Genomic DNA, 20,530 nt, shown 5'->3' with positions numbered 1-20,530 from the left:
TCCCCCTCTCCACATCTCTGAGAGCAGGCAAAAATGCTGCTGCTCCGGAAAGTGAGATTAGGAAGGAAGGAAGAGGCCGCAGGCAGTTTGACACTGGTGTCCGGGTGATCAGGGTAGAGAGAGGGGATTAGGACAAAAAGGAAAAGTCTCAGCAAAGTGTAACTTCCAATCCCCAGGCTGTGCTAGCTCCCTCCGTGCAGCTGAGGGGGTTGGCTCAGACAGCCCAGTGAGGGGCGGGTGGGTGGGGTGATGGGCAGGGCTGACTGATTGCCCAGAGCAGCTGCAGCCAGAGCCTGTGCCGAGCAAGCGGAGAGGGTGGCGGGTGCATTCTCTTTTCTGCTGTCTGTCTGTCTGTCTGCTTCCTCCATCAGCCTCTCTTCAGGCTGCTGGTGTGAGTCTTTTTTCATGGTGACGGGGCTCTCCCATCCCATCCCCTCTGCCTGGAGAGGGATGTGTGCAGGACAGTTTTCTCAGGGTGCGTGTGTATGTGTGGATCTTGTGTGCCCAAGCATGGACTAATCGGCATTCATCTGTGATAAGCGAGACAGCGGAGCTGCTTGTGTTCAGCTCTCCTTGCCGGCAGGCTCTGCTCACCAGACTTTCTGCTGAAGTTTTGGGTGTAACTGCAGGGCACAGGGAGAGAGCTTCACTATTCCCTCCTCGCCGATGGATCTACAAGGAATGGGTGCTAGCTGCTGTAGGGGCTGAAAGTCCATTCAGCTCCCCGGCACACTCCTGAACGAGTCTTCGCTGATTCCAGTGGCAGCCGTCTTCCTTTGGCCCCCTGCTTTGTCAGCAATTGTCTGGGGAGAATCTCTCCCTTCTCCTCCAGCTTGATGGTGGAAGAAGGTGCAGGCGGAGGGGACAGGGCATCCCGTGGCAGGCAGTGGGGACCCCCTCGTCCCTGTGCTGCGCCAAAAATGGTGGGCAAGGCCCTGTGGAGTGTGGAGCGAGCAAAGAAGGGCTGGTGCTTTGAGAGGGCCATTGGGGTGGACTGCAGCTCACCTGAGCCCCGCTGCATCTGGCTGACCACACTGCGGACTGACAATGTGGACCTGGAGCGCAGGTGGCCCCGTGCTGGGGCTGCTGTCACCAGGCAAAAATGCCGCTCACGTCCCCGCGTGGAGAAATGCCGCATGGTGAGAGATGCACTTGTATGCCCTTATCACTATACCCAAATCCCCCCTGAGCCCTGGGAAGCCCTGATCTTATATGTGTGTGCGGGCTCTGTACCCTTTGTCCAGTGCTCGATGGGAGACGGTACCTTTTGGGGAAAAGGGGGAAATGAGTGGCTTGGGAGCCAGGTTCCTCATAAGCTCATAGAGGATCAATGTTAAGAATCAGTGCAGTCACCATTGGCCTGGTGCGATGGTGGGGAACAGCAGCTACATGCCACTAATTATGCTTGGTGCTAACAAGAGGTTTCTATAGCACTATCTCCCTGATGATGCCTTTGTGCGTGCCCTCAGGGTTAGGACATTAGGCTGTGGGACTATCTGGCTTTTCTTCTACTGCCTAGAACTGATGATCTGGGTATCTCCATCCTAGGGCAGTGTGCCCCCAGTGTGGGGGAGATGTCTCCAGTATGGCTGGGGAACTGGGCAGGTGAGCAGGCTTGTATCTCTGTCTCTGTGTAAAGAAGAGGAGGCTGTGAGCAGCTTGGATTCATCTTCTGGAGAGGAGAATGGAAGGGTCTTTCTTTAGATCGTTCTCCAGAAGTGCAGTGGGTAGGTCCATGTCCTGTCTATGCTGATGCTTTGGTTACCTGCACAAGCTGCCAGGTTACCTGCCACTTCTGACCATTTCTGGTAAGGTCTTGATTGTCAGTGTCATAAAGGGCCTGTTTAGGAGATTGCCTTGCGTCATCCAGTGCTTATGGCTGGCAAGAATGTTGTGGGAGCTGGAGATGGAGCATCTTCACTAAGGGTATTCTTGGCTCTATTCTTGGCTCCTTTTCAGGAACTGTCAAGGGTAGGATGTAAGATGTGCCTTTGTTCCTGAGTGTTGGACTCTGCGGGGTGGAGTATCTGCTCTGGTTTCTTTGGAGGGAGGAACATGTGACTGTGGGCAGAGGCTGGTGGAGTGTTATTCCCTTCTCTAAACCAAGTTCTTTACCATGCTTATTTGAGCTGAGAAGGTACTAGTGACCAGGTGCTGTAGTGATGGGCAATGAATTAGACTTTGGGTTTGTTGGCTTCAGTTGGAGTTTTGCCTGAGGAGAGACAGAAAACCAACAAAAAATATGTGGGGCTAGGGTACAAAGTGAGTGATGTGTGACAGGGCTTTGGGGGGCTGGAAATGTAGATACAAAGAGACCCCACAATTTGAATTCCAGCTGTATCCTCTCCCTGACTCCTGGCCTCTCCCTGACTCCCTGTTTTGTACTGTCCTGAGCAGCTGGCTTGGGTCTGAATGAATGACCGGAGGTGTGAGGAGGAGCTTTGCGTGTTAGCTGTGTGCTCAGGTTGTGCCCCGCTGTTGCTTCCAAGGGCTGTCGAGTTGGCTCACAAAGGGAGACAAAATGCAAAGCAGACAGAACAGGAGTGGATCGTGACCTCAGGGCCAGCAACATAAAGGGGAGGGAGTTAGGGTATCTCTGTGTTTCTGAACTGGGAATCTGCTGGCCCGTTGGTGAGTGAGTCAGTGGCGGGCGTCATGCCCAGCGCCGAGATGTCCGACTAGCTTGCACAAATGATGATGGTGATTAGTTTTGGTGCGTGTCATTTCAAAACAAAATTGGGGAGGCATTGTTAAGTTAATTAGCGCAGGGGACTGGGAATGTCAGGACTCCTGGGTTCTACTGCTGACTTTGGGTGACAGCATAGGCTAGTGCAGGGATCTGTGAGTGGCAGGATTCCTGGTTTCTTTTGCTGACTGTGGATGAATGCAAGGGGTGATGTAGGGGACTGAGAATGCTAGGACTCCTGGGTTCTTTTCTTGCTTGTGTTGCTGACTTACTGGGTGACTTAATGAGCCAATTGCTTTCCTCTTCTGAGCCTCAGTTTCTCCATCTGTGAAATGCAAGCATATTCAGACCTCAGATGAAGCTGATAAATAAATGAATTGCTCAAAAAGCCCTGGATAAAGGGGGCTCTGAGAAGTTTAAGCTGCTTCTGCTTTTATGGATAGACTATAGCAAAAATGAGCTCTGAGAAACATTGAAAGTTCCTGGTTTGAGGATCAAGACAGCAGAAAGGAGCTGCCCCTGTTTGTCTTGACCCTCCCCTCCCATTTTGAAAAATTAGAGCATCTGATTATTGCATGGCTTGTTTCATCACTCTTCCTAGGTGCTGCCATGTGACATCCTCACCATCCTAGCTGTGCTGCTTGTGAACGCCTGTGAATTTCAGGGGAGCAGCATTAATGAGAAGGACGCAGCTGGTTGGAGCACCTCAGGAGGCTTCTGTCCTTAGTTAAAATAAAAAGAAAGGGGAATTTCTGGCTTCCTGCAGGGAAGAGGGGGCAAGAAAGTGAGGAACAAATGGGAAAGATGGCAAATCAGGTGTTGGAGTAGAATGTGCATTTAGTCTGGAGGTGGTTGTTTTTATGATAATAGCACCCAGTGGTCTCATCCAGTGTTGGCTCTGCTTGTGCTGGGGCACTGTTTGAACACATAATAAAAGACAGGGATGAAGCAGTGTCACAGAGAAGAGAAAGGACTTCTCTCATCACACAGCAGAGCAGGTAATAAAATAGGCCTTATGGGTCTCAGGCCAGTGCCCTGCCCACCGGACTATGCTCTCCTGCTTGTCTTTTCTTTTGGTAGCTCTTGTGGTCAGGATGCAGATTGATGCAAGAGAGCAGAAGAGAGCTCAGAGATGGTGACAAAAGAACATCATAGAGATGGTGAGGACTAAAGGTCTTTGGGGTTTGGGGCACAAGCTAAACAGGCTGGAAGCAGAAGTCAGGCATTCAGTTTGCATGCATGAGGAAGTGTCACTGATGGGACACAATAGCAAGGAAAACACACAAGATGATCTTGTCACTGCCAAAGAGACAGGTTCATGCAGCTAGACTTGCCAAGATCCAGTGTACCTGAAGTTTCTACTGGAGCACAATATTATCCTGTGGGTGGTCTGTACGACCATCTCTGGTCTAATCCTGATGCCACCAGAAAACATGCCAAGCAATGTAACGCTCAGCCTTCTGGCACAATGCTGAGATCCACTGGTTTAGATAAGCTTTCTGTAGTTTATTAGAAGTATAATCTACTAAACACTTATGGCTGGATTGTGCAGCCCTTATGATGAATGAACAATACTTACTCACACGAGTAGCAGCATTCAGGTCAGTGGGTCTGAGTGAAGGCAGCAGAGCCACTCACTTTTAGGTGGGTGCCATTTACAGTGAGCAGGGGCTGCAGAATGGGCCCTTTGGCTTGTTTTAGTTGTTTGGAGCCTCAGTTATCCCTAGAATAGCTCTGTTGGGATTAATTTGGCCCCCTGCTCTGATGGCTTTACCCTGTGCCAGAAGCACCAGACTACTCTTGACCTAAGCAGTAGGCCAAGAGAAGAGCTTGCCTGAAGAAAAGGGCAGGAATTGCCTGTGGTGAGGATACTGCCATGGCTACAGGGGGCAAAGCAAAGCTTGGGCATTGGGACAAGGAATGCTAGAAGCCAACTTCCTCTCATCACCAAAGCAAGGCTAAAAAGGAAGGCTCCTCTGCTCTGTGCTATTACTTAATTGCAGCTTGTACGTGCAGTTGGAGATAAACGTGTGGAGTGGATATCAGCCAGGCTCTGGGGTGCAAGCTGGAACACTGTTATCCTTTGGTCCACCAGAGAGTCTGTTGAACTGGCTTTGTCCAGGGCTTCAACCTTCTAGTTGGGGAGGACATCCTGCCTCGTCTGTAACCTTCCTTTCCTAGAGGAACATCTTGCCAGTGCCTGGGAATATGCAGGGGAGGTAGCAGGAGGGTGAGAAATGCTGGGCAGCAGAATGGCAAGCAGCTGCTACAATGGTCAGATATGTAATTAAACTAAATGCCACTTAATAGCAGTGTTGGAGACATGCTGTGTCCCTGTGGTTGTCAGGGCCAGGTGGGTAGGTTGGAGTGTGTCTGGGGTGGATGTTGTGGGTGAGGCAGTGGTGTTGGCTATGGGTGGGTGTCTGTGGGGTTCAGGAGTGCCTGTGCTGCTTCCTCTTGCTGTCTCCCCTTCTGAGGCTTGTCCGCACTAGTTAGAATCACAAGGGCACATTCAGCTGTCAGCTTAAAAATAATCCAGCAAGCAGGCAGCCTAGACAATGGAGACCGCAGATGGGGAAAGTAGCCGGGCTGGGGCACTCATGGGCAGCCACAGAGAGAAGTTAGGATCCCTGGTGGAACTGGAAGGCTCCCTTACTTTGTCTTGCCTCAAGACTTTGGCTGATGGACACTTGCAGTTATTGGAACTGTATAGGCCCAGAGTGCAGTCCTCCAAGAGGCCTGGTAGCTATGAAGCCCCTTGGGCCTGGTATTATTCTGCCTTGCACCCCATGGCTTCCCTGGCGTAGAGAGTGTAAAATGCTACCCAGATTGCTGCAGTCAGTGGCAGGCTGTCTTGAAGGAGAACCTGAAGTGGTGCCTATACGAGGGCTTCCCAGTGACTTCTCTGTGCTTGGTACTGGTGGGTGTTCTGATGCAAGTGAGAGAGATTGTGGAGCGGTGGCTGCAAAGGCTACTGTGATATTGCTGTAGGAGTTGGCAGGGCTTTTCCCTCCTGCTCTGAATATAGATGTGAGTTCTTTGCGGTAGAGGCCAGCACTTTGTTCTGCACTGGCCAGCACCCAACACAAAGGGGTCCTGGTCCAGGACTGAGGGTCCTTGTCTCCCTGCATTATATGTCATGAACAGCAGTAATTTCCTGCTTCTCCCCATGCCACCCACAGTGTAGCTGGATGCGACTCTGGGGCTTGGCTTGGGCTTCTCCTCTGTCTGTGACCTCAGGCTGAGGGCAGAGCTAACCCGCTGTGAGTTTTCTTTTTCCTTCCGACAAGCAATCTCTAGATGTGAGCGAATGTCCTGGGCTTTTATTTTTGCCCTTCATTTGCCCAGCAGTATTTGGGGACAGGGTGTCTTGAGGGCTCCATGCAGGGTGTTGGGGAAGGCCATGAAGTGGTGGAGTTGGGATTCCCTAGCACTATCTCCCATGCTTGCTCCCAGAGAAATTATTTGCAGGATCTTTGGCAGTGCTGCCTAATGGATAGGGAACCTGGAATTGGCAGATCTGGATTCTGTCCCTGGCTCTGCCACTGATTTGTGAGGAGAGAGGTGGGGAGATCAGTGGGCCAGCTCCCTTTCTCTTCCCGTGCCTTTGTTTTCCCATTTCTAAAGTGGGGTTAACAACGCTTAACAACATTGGTCTCCTTTGTAAAAGGTTTTGAGATCTGATGCCAAGTGCTACAGAAGAATTAGGTGCAGGTGTCAGTAGCAGGTGGGCAGGAGATACGCAGGTGACTCTTACCCATATCAGCACCAGCCTGGGAAGATCTAAGCACTGGACTGGGTGTCTCCTGAGAGTGGCTCTGTATGAGAGAGGGTGGATTGTCAGAGCAGCTTATCTCTGGAAGGTGATGTCAAGAGTACCTCAAGGCATATCCAGGACATATCATGGGGCCGGGTCTAAACCGTGCCAGCATTATTACTCTGCATTAGCATGGCATCAGTGTGTAAGCTGTAGTACCAGGAGAGCTTATGCTTTCCTTTGTCCAGTCCATGGAGTTGGAGTGGGCAGCGCTGGCACCTGGCCAGAGGAAGGTGAACTGTTCCTGCGTAGGAGGCTGGGCACCTGAGGGCTGGGGTTGGCATGTTCCCACAGGCCTGCTCTTCTATAGCATGATTGTATTTACCCAGCACCAGCAAAAAGGCCCACTCAGCACAGAAAAACAGACAAAGGCTTTTTGTGCCCCTTCCCTTTGTGTGTCCTCTCACTCTCATCCTGCACCCCTCAATCTCTCTGTGCGTCTTTCTCTTTTTTTTCTTTTTGGCCTTTGTCGCTCATTCTTCCCTTCACCTTTTTACTTCCTTCCTTTCCCTCCCTCACACAAAGTAACAGGGCAGTGGGAAGACGGTATCTGAATTTCAACACTCGTCGTCCAATGTGGGTTCTCTCTCTCCCATGCCCTCCCTTCTCAAGAGGTGACTTAATTCAGCTGCCACTCAGACCATGGCACTGTGAATATTAACAAGAGCCTGACTGAGAAGGAAAAGGCAATTGAAAAGGACCCCACAGAAACCCCAGCCTGGGCCTTCTTTCCCTCCATCTGCTGATCCACGCCAGCTTGTACAGGGTAGCAAAAAGTACTCAAGCCTCGGGCTGTTTGCTCACCGAGTTGTGTATTTTAGTAAAGTATAGCCTGCCTATGTCCTGGCTATAATTACCCGGGGTCCCCTGCTCTACCATTTTCTCCAGTTTAATTGCGCTCTTTCCTACAGGGATGATAAACAGGGCCCTGCTGGTTCCTTCCGTTGCTGGGAAGTGGCCTCTGCAGCATTGTTTCATCAAGCTGATAAGGCTCAGCCAGCTGTCCATGCCCTCAGAGCACCAGGACTGTAGAAAGGCATCCACAGCTGTTGGGCAGGGGAGGAGAGAAGGACCCAGCTCTTGGCATTGTTCTGTGCTGTTTGTCCCCCCTGCCCCACTCTGAGGTACTGATCCTGGTCACTTTGATGTCCAAGGCCAGATCTGTTCCCAGGGAAGCAGGCTCTGGTTTTGTCTTGGGATGGTCTTAGATCTTTGCTGACCGGGGCTTGTGTGCCCCTGGGGAAAATTCAAGATCTGGTGAGTGGTGGAAGATATGGGAGTAGGAGCAATGGGTTGGGATTATACTTGTGCATCTCCAGTGTAGTCCATCTGAGAATATCAAAATAGGCCCCCCCCCAATTTATGAATCTAATATTACAGCCTGTCCCTCTGCCTTGATGTGTTATCAACCCTAGGCTTGCTTACATGTTGGGAAACTGAGGTGCAGGCAAGGTATTGATTGACCAAAAACCTATTCACAGGGCTGGGAATGGAACCACAGGCTGAGATTTTCCAAGTTGCCAAAAGGGTTTAGATGCTGAGTTCCCATTCAGCTGACCCAGAACTGGATGTATAAAATCATCTGTGCTGTTTCAACAGCTGCTGAAACCCCATGTTCAGGCTGATTGTTGTTCTTGTTGTCTGCATCACTGTCTCATGTAGAGACCCCATTGAGATCAACCCCATTGTGCATGATACTGTACATACACCTAGTGGGTAGCCCCTTTTCTGAGGAGCTGTATATGTGAGTGAGCTTCCTTTCGCTAATGTATTTTAGGCTGTGATGTTGCCTTCTCAATGGCAGGGATGAAGCCTCCATGGCTTGCAATGTGAGCACTGACAGTAGGGGAGGGGAGCCAGGTATATCTGAATGTCTCCCTTTTCCCTCTCTGGTCTGGTGAAGTCCTGAGGCAGCACAAGGCACCTGGGCATGGTTGCTGTATTCAGCAAGCCGGTACCTGCTATCCTTTACCTCTGTCACTTGGCAGTATGGTGCCCACCTTCTCCAGGCCATCAGCTGTGTTCACCACCTGGAACATATGCCTTTCCAGCCAGGCTTGCTCTGGCAGAGCAGCTGCATGTTCTGGGCTCTCCTGGGGCAGGGGGGATGAAGGTGGCAGCTGAGGGTCCCTTTTGTGCCTGTCTGCTGATTTGTTTTGTTTCATGGGTGTCTGGGGGATACCATGTGGGGGATTTATCTTGGTCTTATCTGGCAGCAAGGGCTTTTTTCTGTCTGCCGGCATATCACAGGGAGGGTGTGGGGAGGGGGTTTATCTAATAGATGCAGCCTGATCAGCTATTCTGCTTTCTCCGGCTGGTTGGACACATTGGTGATGAAAGATGCCTGGGAGGAAATCTTGGGCGGGAGAGTCCCTGGAGGTGGCCTGCACCCCCACAGTCACACTGGCATGTGAGGTGACTTTAGCAACCTCTTGCTGCCTCCTGCATCCCTCTCTTTACATTCTAGTTTATTTTCTCCTTTCCCCTTCTTTCTCTTTTCTACCCTCCCTCTTTCTCCTTCATTTCCAGCTTTCTTTCTGCCCCTCCCCACGTTTTCTCCACACTCAAACAGCGCTCGGTGGAATGGGAGGCTGCCACAGACACTTATTGCACCGGTGCTGACCTCTGATAACCCCTCATTTGTCCTGCTTCCTGCCTTTTTCCTTGCTGTTGTGACAAGAGGGAGCCAGGAGTGTGGGGTTGCCAGTGGGCTGTTTTTTCCTTTGGAGCAGTGACCCTTCTGCTCAGATCTGGAACAAGATGGAGCGAGGCCTCTGCATAGTGCATGCTGCTGTTTCCATCCTCTTACACCACTGCCTTACTGCCGTGTCCTACCCTGTGCCCTCCTCCCCAGCTGGTATTCCACAGAGAGTTGCCAAATTCTCCTTGGGAATCCCAATTATTTGTGCAGCTGGATCCAAAGTCCTCAAACCTCCAGAGCTGTAAGCAGAGGAAGCAGTTAGTAGCCAGGGTGCTGTCATATGGCTCAGCTCACCTTGGCCCATCTTGGCTCTCTGTGTAGGCAGTCGTTTCAGTGCTCAGTGAGTATGGGGCTAATGACATGCAGAGCGTAGCCAGAGAGATGGTGGGAGAGCTTCATCTCATGAATATGAGGAGCTTCATTACCAGCCCCTGGCTGAATAAAGGAGCCGCTCTGGGACCAGCAGCCACGAAAGCTTGGGCAGCAGTGGACTGTGAAGGCCTTGTCTGTAAAAGGAGAGCGTGGCAAGGCCTCTCTGCCCCTGATAGATTGCTTGGATTTTTCTTATGTCTGATAGTCCCATGGGCAGTGAGGGAAGAAGCTACGAGGGCTGGAGCTGCAGCGGCTGAGCCGCTCTGGGACCAGCAGCCACGAAAGCTTGGGCAGCAGTGGACTGTGAAGGCCTTGTCTGTAAAAGGAGAGCGTGGCAAGGCCTCTCTGCCCCTGATAGATTGCTTGGATTTTTCTTATGTCTGATAGTCCCATGGGCAGTGAGGGAAGAAGCTACGAGGGCTGGAGCTGCAGAGGCTGGCCCAGCACTGATTAAAATCTGCCTCCTCCACCTGATCAGGGTCTCTTGGCTGTGTTTCAGAGTAACTGCCTTAGGGGATGTCTGAATTGGTGACTCCAGCCTCCCAGCACCAGTGTGCAGCTCAGATGCAGCTGGGGAACAATAAACCTGTCTGCAAGCCCCCTTCTTACCCCTGGGCAGCTCCCTCCTGCCTGGAGCTGGGCTCAGCTGTGTGTATCTTTGCCTGTCTGTGCCAGGCAGCACAGCACAGAATTGGGCCCAAGGAGCTGAGAACACAGAATTGGGACCTGTGGGTGACATTTTCAAAAGAAACTAAATCCCGTTGAACGGAAGGGATTTCGGAACCTATCTCATTCTTGATAGGCTCTGGGTCTTGTGGTCTTTAGTGCCCTAAAATGTATGTATACAGAGACACTAGGGATAGTTAATCTCATTGCCTTTTTAAATGAATTGGTTAAACTTGATCAACTCTCTGTGTGGAGACACCTCTTCAGAATGAAAGGGGTCATAACTCGGTTTAGTTGAGTTAATCTCCAGGGTAAATTAAGTGAAACTGACTTAAGACCTCTTTGGTTTGAGTCTGAATAAAATACAAAGGCTAACCTGGTTTAACAATTCACTTTGCATTCACAGTGCTAGTTAATTCATATTTGTTAACTCTGCCTCTATTATGCTGCAATCCCTAAATTGCATATATGAAACTGAGACTTCACTTAACATTTTCCAAAGCACTTCAGCATCTTATCTCATCTCTATTTTGTGGCATGGTATTTTGAGTAGTGGGTATCAATAAAAAAACAAACCAAACAGTGAAGGCAAAGAGAACAGAAGCCTCCTATAACCACATGTTTGTCTTGCAAGTCCTACCAGGGCTCATTTCTGGGCTGACTTCTCAAAGGTGGGCTCTCGCATCTAAAGGAGCCTGCTTAAGTTTAGCGTTGTTCTGTCTCTGTGGATAGAGAATCACAGCCATAGCCAACACAGTTACACTCAGCCCCGCTCGAGTGGGCTTCCTCCAAGGCACTGAAGTGGCTGTTTGATCGGCCTGGGCCACTCGTTACAGTGTGGTGCTTGTTGCAGCACTTTTCACTGGAAACAGCCTTCCCAGTTCCCAGCAAAACCATGGGAGCTGGGCCAGTGGGAGGGCTTCAGGGAAGAGCCTGGAATTGTCATAGCTCTGTGTCTGTAGGGAGAACAGGCTTTTCCCAGAGGAGGGATCTGTTGGGCAGTGGCCACAAATGGCCCGTGGGTTGTGCACCCTGTAATCCGTTTTGGTCATATGATACATTGAAAGACACCCTGGAATCAAAAGAAAATTGGTCTCCAGCTGGGGGTGGAAGGTGCAGAGCGTCTGGAAAGTATAGTGTCACGTTGCAAGACTCAGCAGGGTGAGGTGGCAAGGGGGGAAGAATGGAGACAGAAGGCTGCAGATTACACCCTGCGCCCTCATTCCTTTGGTTGGCTGATTGAACGTGATCAGAAGGTCAGCTCCAGCCTGGCCGCAGCACGTCTACTTCCCATACTCTGCCGAGGCTATGTTCCCAGCAGGCTGTCCCCAAGGAATGAGAAGGGTTAGGTTATAAAGATCAGACGTGTCTCTTCCCCTGGGCCTTGGATCCAGTTAGAGACACAGCCGAGGTGCACTAGGCTCTTCTGTGACTTCACTGGACATCTGCAGTGTCCTGGGATTGCTCTCAATTGCCTGGCAAAATCAGTTTGCTGCTCTCAAGCGGCAGCACCAAGCAGGGCCTAATGAGGTGGCACTGTCTAGTCGACCTGGCAGCTGCTGGCTTTGCTAGGGGGCAGTGGGGCAGAGAACAAAAGATAGGTCCAGCTTCCTGCAGGAAGGGAGGGGAAGAGGAGGCTGCTGCTCCCTGGGGCCTGAGAAGTGGGATCTGCTCCAGGAAATGTTCATTACCAGTGCCCAGAATGATGCCAACTCCCCCTCGCTCCGTGGAAAGGGTTTTATACCCTCCAGCCAAAGGTGCCTCACAAGCCTCTTTCCACTGACCAAAGCGGTGGCTGTTTCCATGGTTAGAGCTAGAAAAAGGGCATTTTTTGTTTTGTTTTGCTTGCTGCTCCCAGCTCCTCTCTCCTTGCAGCCTCCCACCCCCAGGTTGTGCCTCCCTTATTCCCGAGCATGTTGCTGCCTGCTTTCCAGAGCTATGCCCATTCCTCCCCAGGCACAACCCCCACCACCCTGGCTGCTGGATCCTGTTTAGTACCTCCTGCTTTCCCTCAGACCCTCCAGGGGCTGCGTCCAGCCGGCTTTGCAGCCCTTCTCTCGCTGCTGTTCCTTCCCTGCCCCAACCACTGGCCTCTCCTCCCTTTAGTTTGCCACAGTCTCACTTGCGTGTGTGTGAGAGCCTTCTCCAGTGCAGCTTCTGCCATCTGGTGCTGCATAATCTGTAGCGCTTTGGTCAGCGCTGCCCAGCTTCCCTAGGGCTGGGGTCTGTGTGCGGTGCTGGCTTGCAGCGCCTGGGCTGTACACTAGGCTGGCCGTATGCTGAGCAGGTGGTCCCTTGAGATTCCCTGTTCCCCTTTCTCCACAAGCAGTATGGGCAGCATGTAGCCCCCTACCCCACACCGCAGACAGTGCCAGTGGCATGTAGCCTCCACCCACTCCCCAGCCCTCCTCTGCTGTGGGAGAGAAAGCTGAAGGAACCCACAGGTTGTGTGTTGGCCCCTCAAGGACCTCAGTTGTACAGCCCTGACTTTAACCATAGCAGCCCAGGCAGAGTATGTCCTCTGGTGATACAGAGGCTGTATAAAAGTGCTTCTGCCAATTATAGCTAGCTGCAATTGTGGAGAGGCACAAAGCATTCCAGTGCAAACACCTTTTATACCTATAAGAAGGTAGCCTCCCTAGGTTTTGCATTGGTCTAACGGTGTGGTTTAGAAAATCAGACCTTTAGCTGACACTGTTAGGCTGCCACAAGCACTGTGTGACATTCAGGCCTGGGTCTATGCCTCTTTGCCTTGCTGTTTCTTTTCAAACTGACCAGAAATGTGGCTCCCCGTCAAGCCAGCGCCTGCTAATTTCCCCCCTTGAATGTTGCGTGTTGTTAATGGTGTGAAGTGTTTTGTGAGCAGCATGCAAGTGAATCAGGGTTGGTCTCTGAGTGGTAGGGTACAGGTTGGATTTAGGCAGGGTGCTGTATTTTGTAGTGATGCAGTGCAATTAGGAGCCATCAGACTTGTAACTGGGCAGCAGAAGCAAGGGAGCATGGATGGTCCAATGGCCACTGAGCAAGGAGGTGTGAAAACTTGTGTTCACTTTCTTGGTCTGCCACAGACTTTTGTGGGTGATCTTGAGCCAGTCAGTTAAGCCCAGATCTTTGAGTGTATCTGGGCACTTCCCTCTTGTTGAAACAAGTCTTATTGCCTGTGAGCATCTGGCAGTGTAGCACTGGCCTAGGCACAGGGCTGATGAAGAGATGAATTTGCCCAGGTTTGAAACTTGCAGCTTAGAGCTACCCTATCTAAACATCCATGTGGAGGTTATTAGACACTGTCAAGAATAGAATGAGAGTGAGTCTTTGCATTGCAGCCAGCCCTCCCCATCTCTGAGAAATGGGGTCCGATTCCCAGCAGTGTGTTCATTGCAGAATTGGATCCCTTGGCTCTCTGCTCAGCAGGCAGTTACCTGAAGGAGAAATGACAGTTAGTGGTCGCGTTTAGCATCTCGCTTAATCCCAAAGGACACCCTTTCCTTCCTAAGCAAGGTGGGAGTGTGGTGGTATCACTTGTGGGCAGCCACATAACCAAAGGGATGGGGAAACCTCTTGCTCTGATGCTCAAAGGGGATCTGGCTATGTCTGAAGTGAGCTTCCTGGCCTAGGAAACACTGCAGGTCTTGTCCCATGAATCATTCCTAGAGTGCTGCTGTGGAGGACGAAGGATGGTCTTATGGGCAGGTCACAGGGATGACAGACAGGGCTTGAAAAGGTTTGGCTGCTAACTTGCTGTGACCTTGGGCAGGCAACTTGGCTGTGCCATGCCTCAGTTTACCCACCTGTGAGTGGGGTGGCAGTTGCTTCCTCCCAGGGAGCTTGTGAGGTACCCTGAGAACCTATAAACTTGCTACAGCATTATTATTGCTACCAGCACCACCTCATAGCTTTCTGTAATTTCCCTTTTCCCAAAGCACCTAGCAGTCTACTGACAGCAGGCTCTTTGAAGCCACCTCTGAGAAGGAATGTGGAAGCTTTTAACTGGACATAGGAATAGTTCAGGATAAGAAATGAAAAAGGCATTCCTAGAGCAGGGACTGTCTTTTCATTATATGCGTGTCCAGTGCTTGGCACAGAGAGATCCTGACTGTCAATTTAGGTACCATAAAGGCTGAGATTGGGGCCCTTCTATGCCAGGGGCTGCGCAAACATAGCGAAAGAGTCCCTATCCCAAGGAGCTTACAGTTTTGACAGATTGGAAATTGGAGAACAAGGGGCGGAAAAGTAGTAGCATTATCTCTGAAACACAGAGAGACTAAAGCCCAGGTCCTTAAAAGTATTTAGTTCTGAAGTTCTGTTGACATCACTGAGAATTCGGGGCCAAAGTGCTCTAAGGATCTAGACCAGTGGTGCTCAACCTCTGACCTGCAGACCAGATCCAGCCCACAGGTCCAGAAATTTGGCAATGGGGGATTGGTGGCTACTTTAATTGTCGCTCCTGTCCTGCCAAATTTCTGGATGCATGGGGACCCCCCACCGGCCAGATAATGTGGCCCTGCCCTAGCATGTAGGGTTGCTTTGTGGCCTGATCTGGGCATATGGGGTTGGGCCAGCATGTAGCTGGATCCTAGTGCATAGGATCAGACCTGTGGGTCGACTCGGCATGGGATCTGGCTCACAGGTTGACCGTACTCCACTTATATGGCCCATGGTGTTGGAAGGTTGGGTACCGCCCATCTAGACTAAAGTGACTTGCCCATGGTCATGCCACAAGTCAGTGGCAGAGCCAGGGTCTTGAACAAGAGCCTCGTGAATTCTAGTACAGTGCCTGAACCCCAGTGCTTTTCTTCCTTTTGCTCGAGCCCAGGAGGGTGAGTTGGGAATAAAGCAGAAATCTGTATGGGGCTCTGCCTTAATACCCTTTTTTCTTTGTCCTCGACAGCCGACACCAGGCAGGAGAGATGGGGCCTCCCCAAATGCCAATGCCCCCTTGGAGGAGTCCTTTCCTTGGGTGGGGCCGAAGACGGTGGTGCTCCGGAAGAGCCCACAGGGGGGATTTGGCTTCACCCTCCGGCACTTCATCGTCTACCCCCCAGAATCGGCGGTCCACTCCAATGTGAAGGTAATGTTGCTGCTCCATGCTCTCCAGCTCTATCAGCCCTGTGGGGGTGGGGGAAGGAACAGAGGTTGGTCAGATCTGTACCTTTTCAGAAAAAGCTGTTCATTAGGAGGAGGATAAAGGAAGTAGCTGCTATTCAGTAGCAGGGACTAGACTTGCAGACCCTGGGTCCAAGCCAATGCACCCTTCTCAGCAGAAATTGAGGAATAAGGTTAGTCTGGAGGGTGCTGGATAGGGTCTTGGGGTGGCAGGTATCTTGGTCCCCTTCATATTGGGGAACAGGCCTGGGTGCTGCCCCTATTCAAGAATCACTTGAATACTTGGGCGTGGGCCATATGTTGGCAATAAAAGGGCACTTGCCCTGAAGAAGCCAGTTCCTCCATCCACCTCTTTAGACCTTCAGAGATGTTACCGCATAGCAGTTTCCCTTCAAAGCTCTGTACTTAAGAAGTCCCTGGCTGGAATTCTCAGGTTCGTGATAGGCAGGAGACAGGATCAGAGAGTTGGAGGGGTCCCTTCAGTCTTCACTCCTGGGAGATCCCACAGCTCATCAGCTAAGAGTGGTCTGTGGGCCTGTGCACATGGATGACACCAGTACAGGGCTTCTCTTGCCCTTGGTCTCTCTGCATCAGCCTGTCAGAGTTTCTGGGGTTTTCTGAGTCACAGCTGATATCTCTGCTCTTTGCTTTCAATTCTGAGTATTCCTCTGGAGTCCAGGAGCCTCACAGTCACCCAGTTTTCTTCTCTGGCTTGTAAAAGCAAACTCAGTGGCCTTTTTTGGACCCCATTGCTCCAGAATGGCTGGTTCTCTTCACTTCTCTTTCACAGTTCAGCTACGTAGCCCTCCACAGATGCTCTTCATGATCTCTCTAGATAGTTCCTGCTATCTGCAAAGGCCTCCATTCAGTGTAACTTCTCTCAGGTCAAGGAAGGGACAAGATGTGTCTGGCCAGCACCCCCTCTGAATCCTGGCATAGGCTGGGACTGAACCAGGTGTGTGTGTATAGCCTTCCCAGCTCAGGGGGACCGTCACCAGGTGCTTGCTTCCTGCACGTGGTTCTGGCTACACCCAGCAAATGGGATACAAGTTGACCTACAGGAACCTGCAGGGCAGAGGCTGTTCCAGATTTATGCTTTTATGGTTATGGAGAGGAAATGGATGCAAATAGCCTGGAGCTGCCCCATGCCATGGTGCCTGGCCAAAGAGAACATCAGGAGTGCAGCACCATGGACTGGTGTTATCTGGTGAAGGCCCCCCACCCCTAGCTTGCCACTGCTGAACACAGGTTTTAAGAATAAATGATCTTTGAGTGTCAGCAAGTCCTGCAGGCTCCTGCCAGTGCTCCCCAGCCCCAGTAACTTTGCATAGGTGCACTGAGGTTTTGGCTTATTATAACATGAAGTTAATTCCTTAGGTGCTCCCACCATCTTGTTTGCTATGAGATGGAAGTGGTGCCAAATGCATAGGGACAAGGAGGAGAGAAGATTTTCCTACTACTCAGTCCCTGGGTGGGACTGCCCCTGTGCTAGGCAGGAGACCAGAACAGACAGCTGGAAGGGTCTTACCAAGGCTGGAATCTTACTTCTAGAAGAGGTCAATGCGTGTTGCTACAGAGGAAGTGAAAGGCCTTTGGAATGGTGCCTGTTGTGCCATGCCAGGTTGGGGGGTTCCTCCCTGCCTGGTGAGTCCAGCAATTACCTTTCCAATGCATGACATAAGCCTCAGTGTGGCAATGCATAACCTCACCCCCCTGATCAGCCTCCTCTTTGCGACTCTGGCTCAACTAGCCCTGCACATGCTTGGTGTTTTGCTCTTGCTGGGCCCAGCAACACTTTGCTGTGGCAGTGCCTGTGCCCTGTACCTGCATGCCCAACATGCAGATGTGGATGTCTTCTTTTATTTGGTTTCCCAGATGTTCCACTGCCACTGCTTTGCGGTGTGATACCTGTCACTGCAATGGCTAGAGGGGCTGTTTGGTCTCTGTACTGCCATGGGGAAGACCGCTGTGGGGGGGTCTAAAGCAGGTCTTAGGGAGGGAACATTGGGGTGTTAGCCAGCTCAGCCAGGGAGTACAATTTGGAAAGCAGAGCCCTTCATGATACTGCACCCCCAGTCATCTGCTTTGTCCAGGAGTTCAGGATCCCCTCCAGGCTGTGAACCTAGAGTTCCCTCTCTTACAGATGCATCTTTCAGTCTTCAGGTAGAAAGGGGAATGCAAGAGTGGTTTGAGTCTTTTAGGATCTGCTTGTAGCTGACCTTTGGGGAAAGGTTGGAGGCTAGGAGGAGCTCCAACCCAACACTGCCTGACTGCAGGAGACCCCCACGTCTGGGTGGAGAATGGTTCCCAATAGGGGTGAACTTTGCGCGCTCTTGTGGAGCGGAGTTAACCTCTTCACTCCCAAACACCAGTGCTTGATACATGCAGCAAACATGCTCTCTGGGTACCACACGTGGTGTGGGACAATCATGATTTTCTGCAGAGATGTGCAAAAGCAGTGACAGAAATCAATTACAGTGGCAAGATGGGGCAGCTGGTCTGGACATAATTTAATCACAGAGATTTTAGGCAAAATAATCCCTGGGTTTTGGGCAAATATTAACTAAACCACTGCTGGGTTTGGGACAGTTTTAGTAATGTCTGCGGGATGGGGGTGCATCTTCTGCAGCAGTGTGTGTCAGAGGGTAGAGGGGAGTAGGTAGCTCCAAGTTCCCTGCTGCTGATCTATTATACAAAGACACAATAGCTTTTGGGGGTCTCTCCAGAGCTTGTCTTCCCCTTGCTTTGCTGGAGATCCAGAGTTTGAGCCCTAGATTTTTTTGTTTGCTGCCTGTGTGTAGAAGGAGGTGCTGCTCACTGCAGACATGGCAGAGGAAGAAGAGGGTTTGAGTGGCAGGATATCTTAAACACAGGAGCTAGCAAAGTAGACGGGGATGTATCGCAATCTGGTTCCAGAGGGAGTTGCACCCCTTTCTTGGCTGCACATCAGCACATCTGTCCAGTCAGGCAACGTCAATTTTTCATGGAAAAATTAGTACTTTTGGCCCCATCACCCCATCCATGCCTTCTTCCCCCCAAAACCCTCTCTTCCCAGAGAAGCATGGGCCTGTCCTCTGAAGCAGGGAGGATTTGTTGAAACATTATTTGACCTGACTTCCTAGCTCTGTACAGCTGCCTCTGCTTGTTGGTGTGTGTGTGTAAATCCCAGTCCCCCTTTTCATATCCTGCCAAACTGTTTGCTTTGTTGATTGCCCATGGCGGTGAATTCCACAGGTTTGCAACATGCTTCCTCCAGCAGCCTGACTGGAAGCAAATTTACAGCTTTTGGAATTTACTGCCTGTCACCCTGACACTCTCTGAGCTCTTTGGTTTGCTGGATCAAGGGGAAGGGCTGAGGGTGTCTTAGTCAACCTGTTGCACATATATTATCATCTCCCACTCACCACCTTTCAAAGCCAAATATTCCAAGAAATGTTAATCTCCCTGCCTTGACCTCTTAAACATCAGACATCTCAATGCCTGAGGTCTAGGCTGCTCTGCCTAGCTCCCTGAAATACATTAGTTTAATGAGACCTGGGTTCCATTTTCAGCTCTGACACTTACTCCCTGCATGACCTTGGTCAAGTCATTTGATCTGTGTAAAATAAAGGTAGGAAATATGTTCTTCGTCCCTTTGTCTTGCTGGTTGCTTGTAGGACCCTCCTGGGAAGGGAGCTACTCTTTGCTGTGTGTGCACAGTGTCTGGTTCAGCCAGATGTCAGCCTTGGCTGGAATCTCTAGCTGCTGCTCTGTTTAATAGTGTGTGATATGTGTGTAGGTGTTGGCAGCTTTGGCATGGGTGTGCGCCTGTGGGCACATGCCTGGTTGCATGCTGGAACCATGATGGTTTTTCACACACAATTAACTTACTCCCAGTTCTTTTTAGAAAGCAAGGTGCTACCATTCCCATGGGACTTCATTCCAGGTTGGATTTGATTTAAACCACTGGCCACAAAGCCTTGATTTAATCATTGTTTTCTACAAAATTGCATTCTTATTGTTTGATATCCTTTATTAATTTAACTTCTTGAAACTTTGTACTTTTAGAGAAAGGTAAGGGCTTGACTCTGTATACACAAACTTGCAGAGAGACAATAGGGCTGATGGAATCACTAATCAGGTCTGTTATCTCTCATCTCCATATACTGCTGTTAACAAGGATGTTATCTCTGGAGACGACAAGCTCTCACTATGCTTGAAGAAGGGTGTTTGTGCCCAAAAGCTTGCAAAGAACAATTTTCCCAACCATTTAGTTGGTCTAATAAAAGATATCGCGTCTACCCAAAGAACCTTGTCTGCCTATGATCTCTGGAGACACAAATCCACAGTTTGAGAACTGAAACTAAGCATCACAGAGATGCTTAATGGAATCTTCTAGACTGAGCAGAGTCCCACTGGGTAGAGTGGTTTTCTTTAATCTTTACTAATCTATAGAGGAGCCTCTGGGAACCCCATAAGATTGGGCCCCTAATATAGCCTGTTGTGACCTATTTATAAAACTTCTAAAAAGGTTCCATGAATATATTGTCTCAAATAATATATAATTAGAAGTTTTATAATCCCTATTCCATGATGTTATCTTTGAGCTTTAACATATCTTAAATTAAAACTATATATGTTTGTTTTTTTTAAAGCACCTTAACAAAAATATAAAAATCTGATTCAAATAAAAAAATCCAAATTTTTTTTTAATATATATTTTTTAATCATTGTTTTTTATATGCCGTGTTTCATTCTCTAGGACTTGGGCCTCCTCATGTCTCCTTCATTCAAATCTCTCCTCTTCTGATTTAGGGTTATCTGTTTAACTGCTACCCTCCACTCCAGAGGAGGCTGCATTTCACTGGTGCCATAGGAGAGGCATAGGCAGTGAAATCAGCTGGAAGAACCAGCTGGATGTGGCTTGATTTACCTGGTCCAATGGAGGTGGAGCAGAGTGGTTCCTCAGTGCTAAGACCTTCAATCAGGAGATTTCCTGATAAAATACAGGAGGGGGACATGGGTCTAAGTGACTGCTGCTCCCGAGCAATTCCTCTGCTAAGTCATTTCTTCCCCCTGATTGTCCTGCCTGGCTTAGGCCTTGAACAGCATCTTGCCTCCAGGTGCCTTTTGATCTCTGCACCAGCTGTTCATATTTGCAGACTCTTAAACACCCCATGGTAGCAGTGTGCTGTGAGTGCCCTCC

General features: G+C 50.3%; 1 protein-coding gene across 7 annotated transcripts in view; it reads left to right on the top strand.

Annotated features, from left to right (window-relative positions):
• ARHGAP23 (Rho GTPase activating protein 23) overlaps positions 1 to 20,530 on the top strand; it is a 145,322-nt gene that overhangs the window by 59,133 nt on the left and 65,659 nt on the right. For 4 of the 7 annotated variants that reach the window (XM_025191117.1, XM_014525349.2, XM_025191115.1 and 1 more), the window contains exon 2: positions 15,131 to 15,310. In XM_025191117.1, coding sequence (XP_025046902.1) covers positions 15,131 to 15,310 — 180 coding nt within the window. Of the gene's footprint in view, positions 1 to 384; positions 1,140 to 13,230; positions 13,273 to 15,130; positions 15,311 to 20,530 lie in introns of those variants that run through there. The other 3 variants (XM_025191113.1, XM_025191114.1, XM_025191116.1) reach the window with 3 other exon arrangements.

This window comes from Alligator sinensis, unplaced genomic scaffold (assembly GCF_000455745.1).
Source record: "Alligator sinensis unplaced genomic scaffold, ASM45574v1 scaffold1261_1, whole genome shotgun sequence".
NCBI lineage: Eukaryota > Metazoa > Chordata > Crocodylia > Alligatoridae > Alligator > Alligator sinensis.
This window is presented reverse-complemented; position numbering and strand designations above follow the sequence as displayed.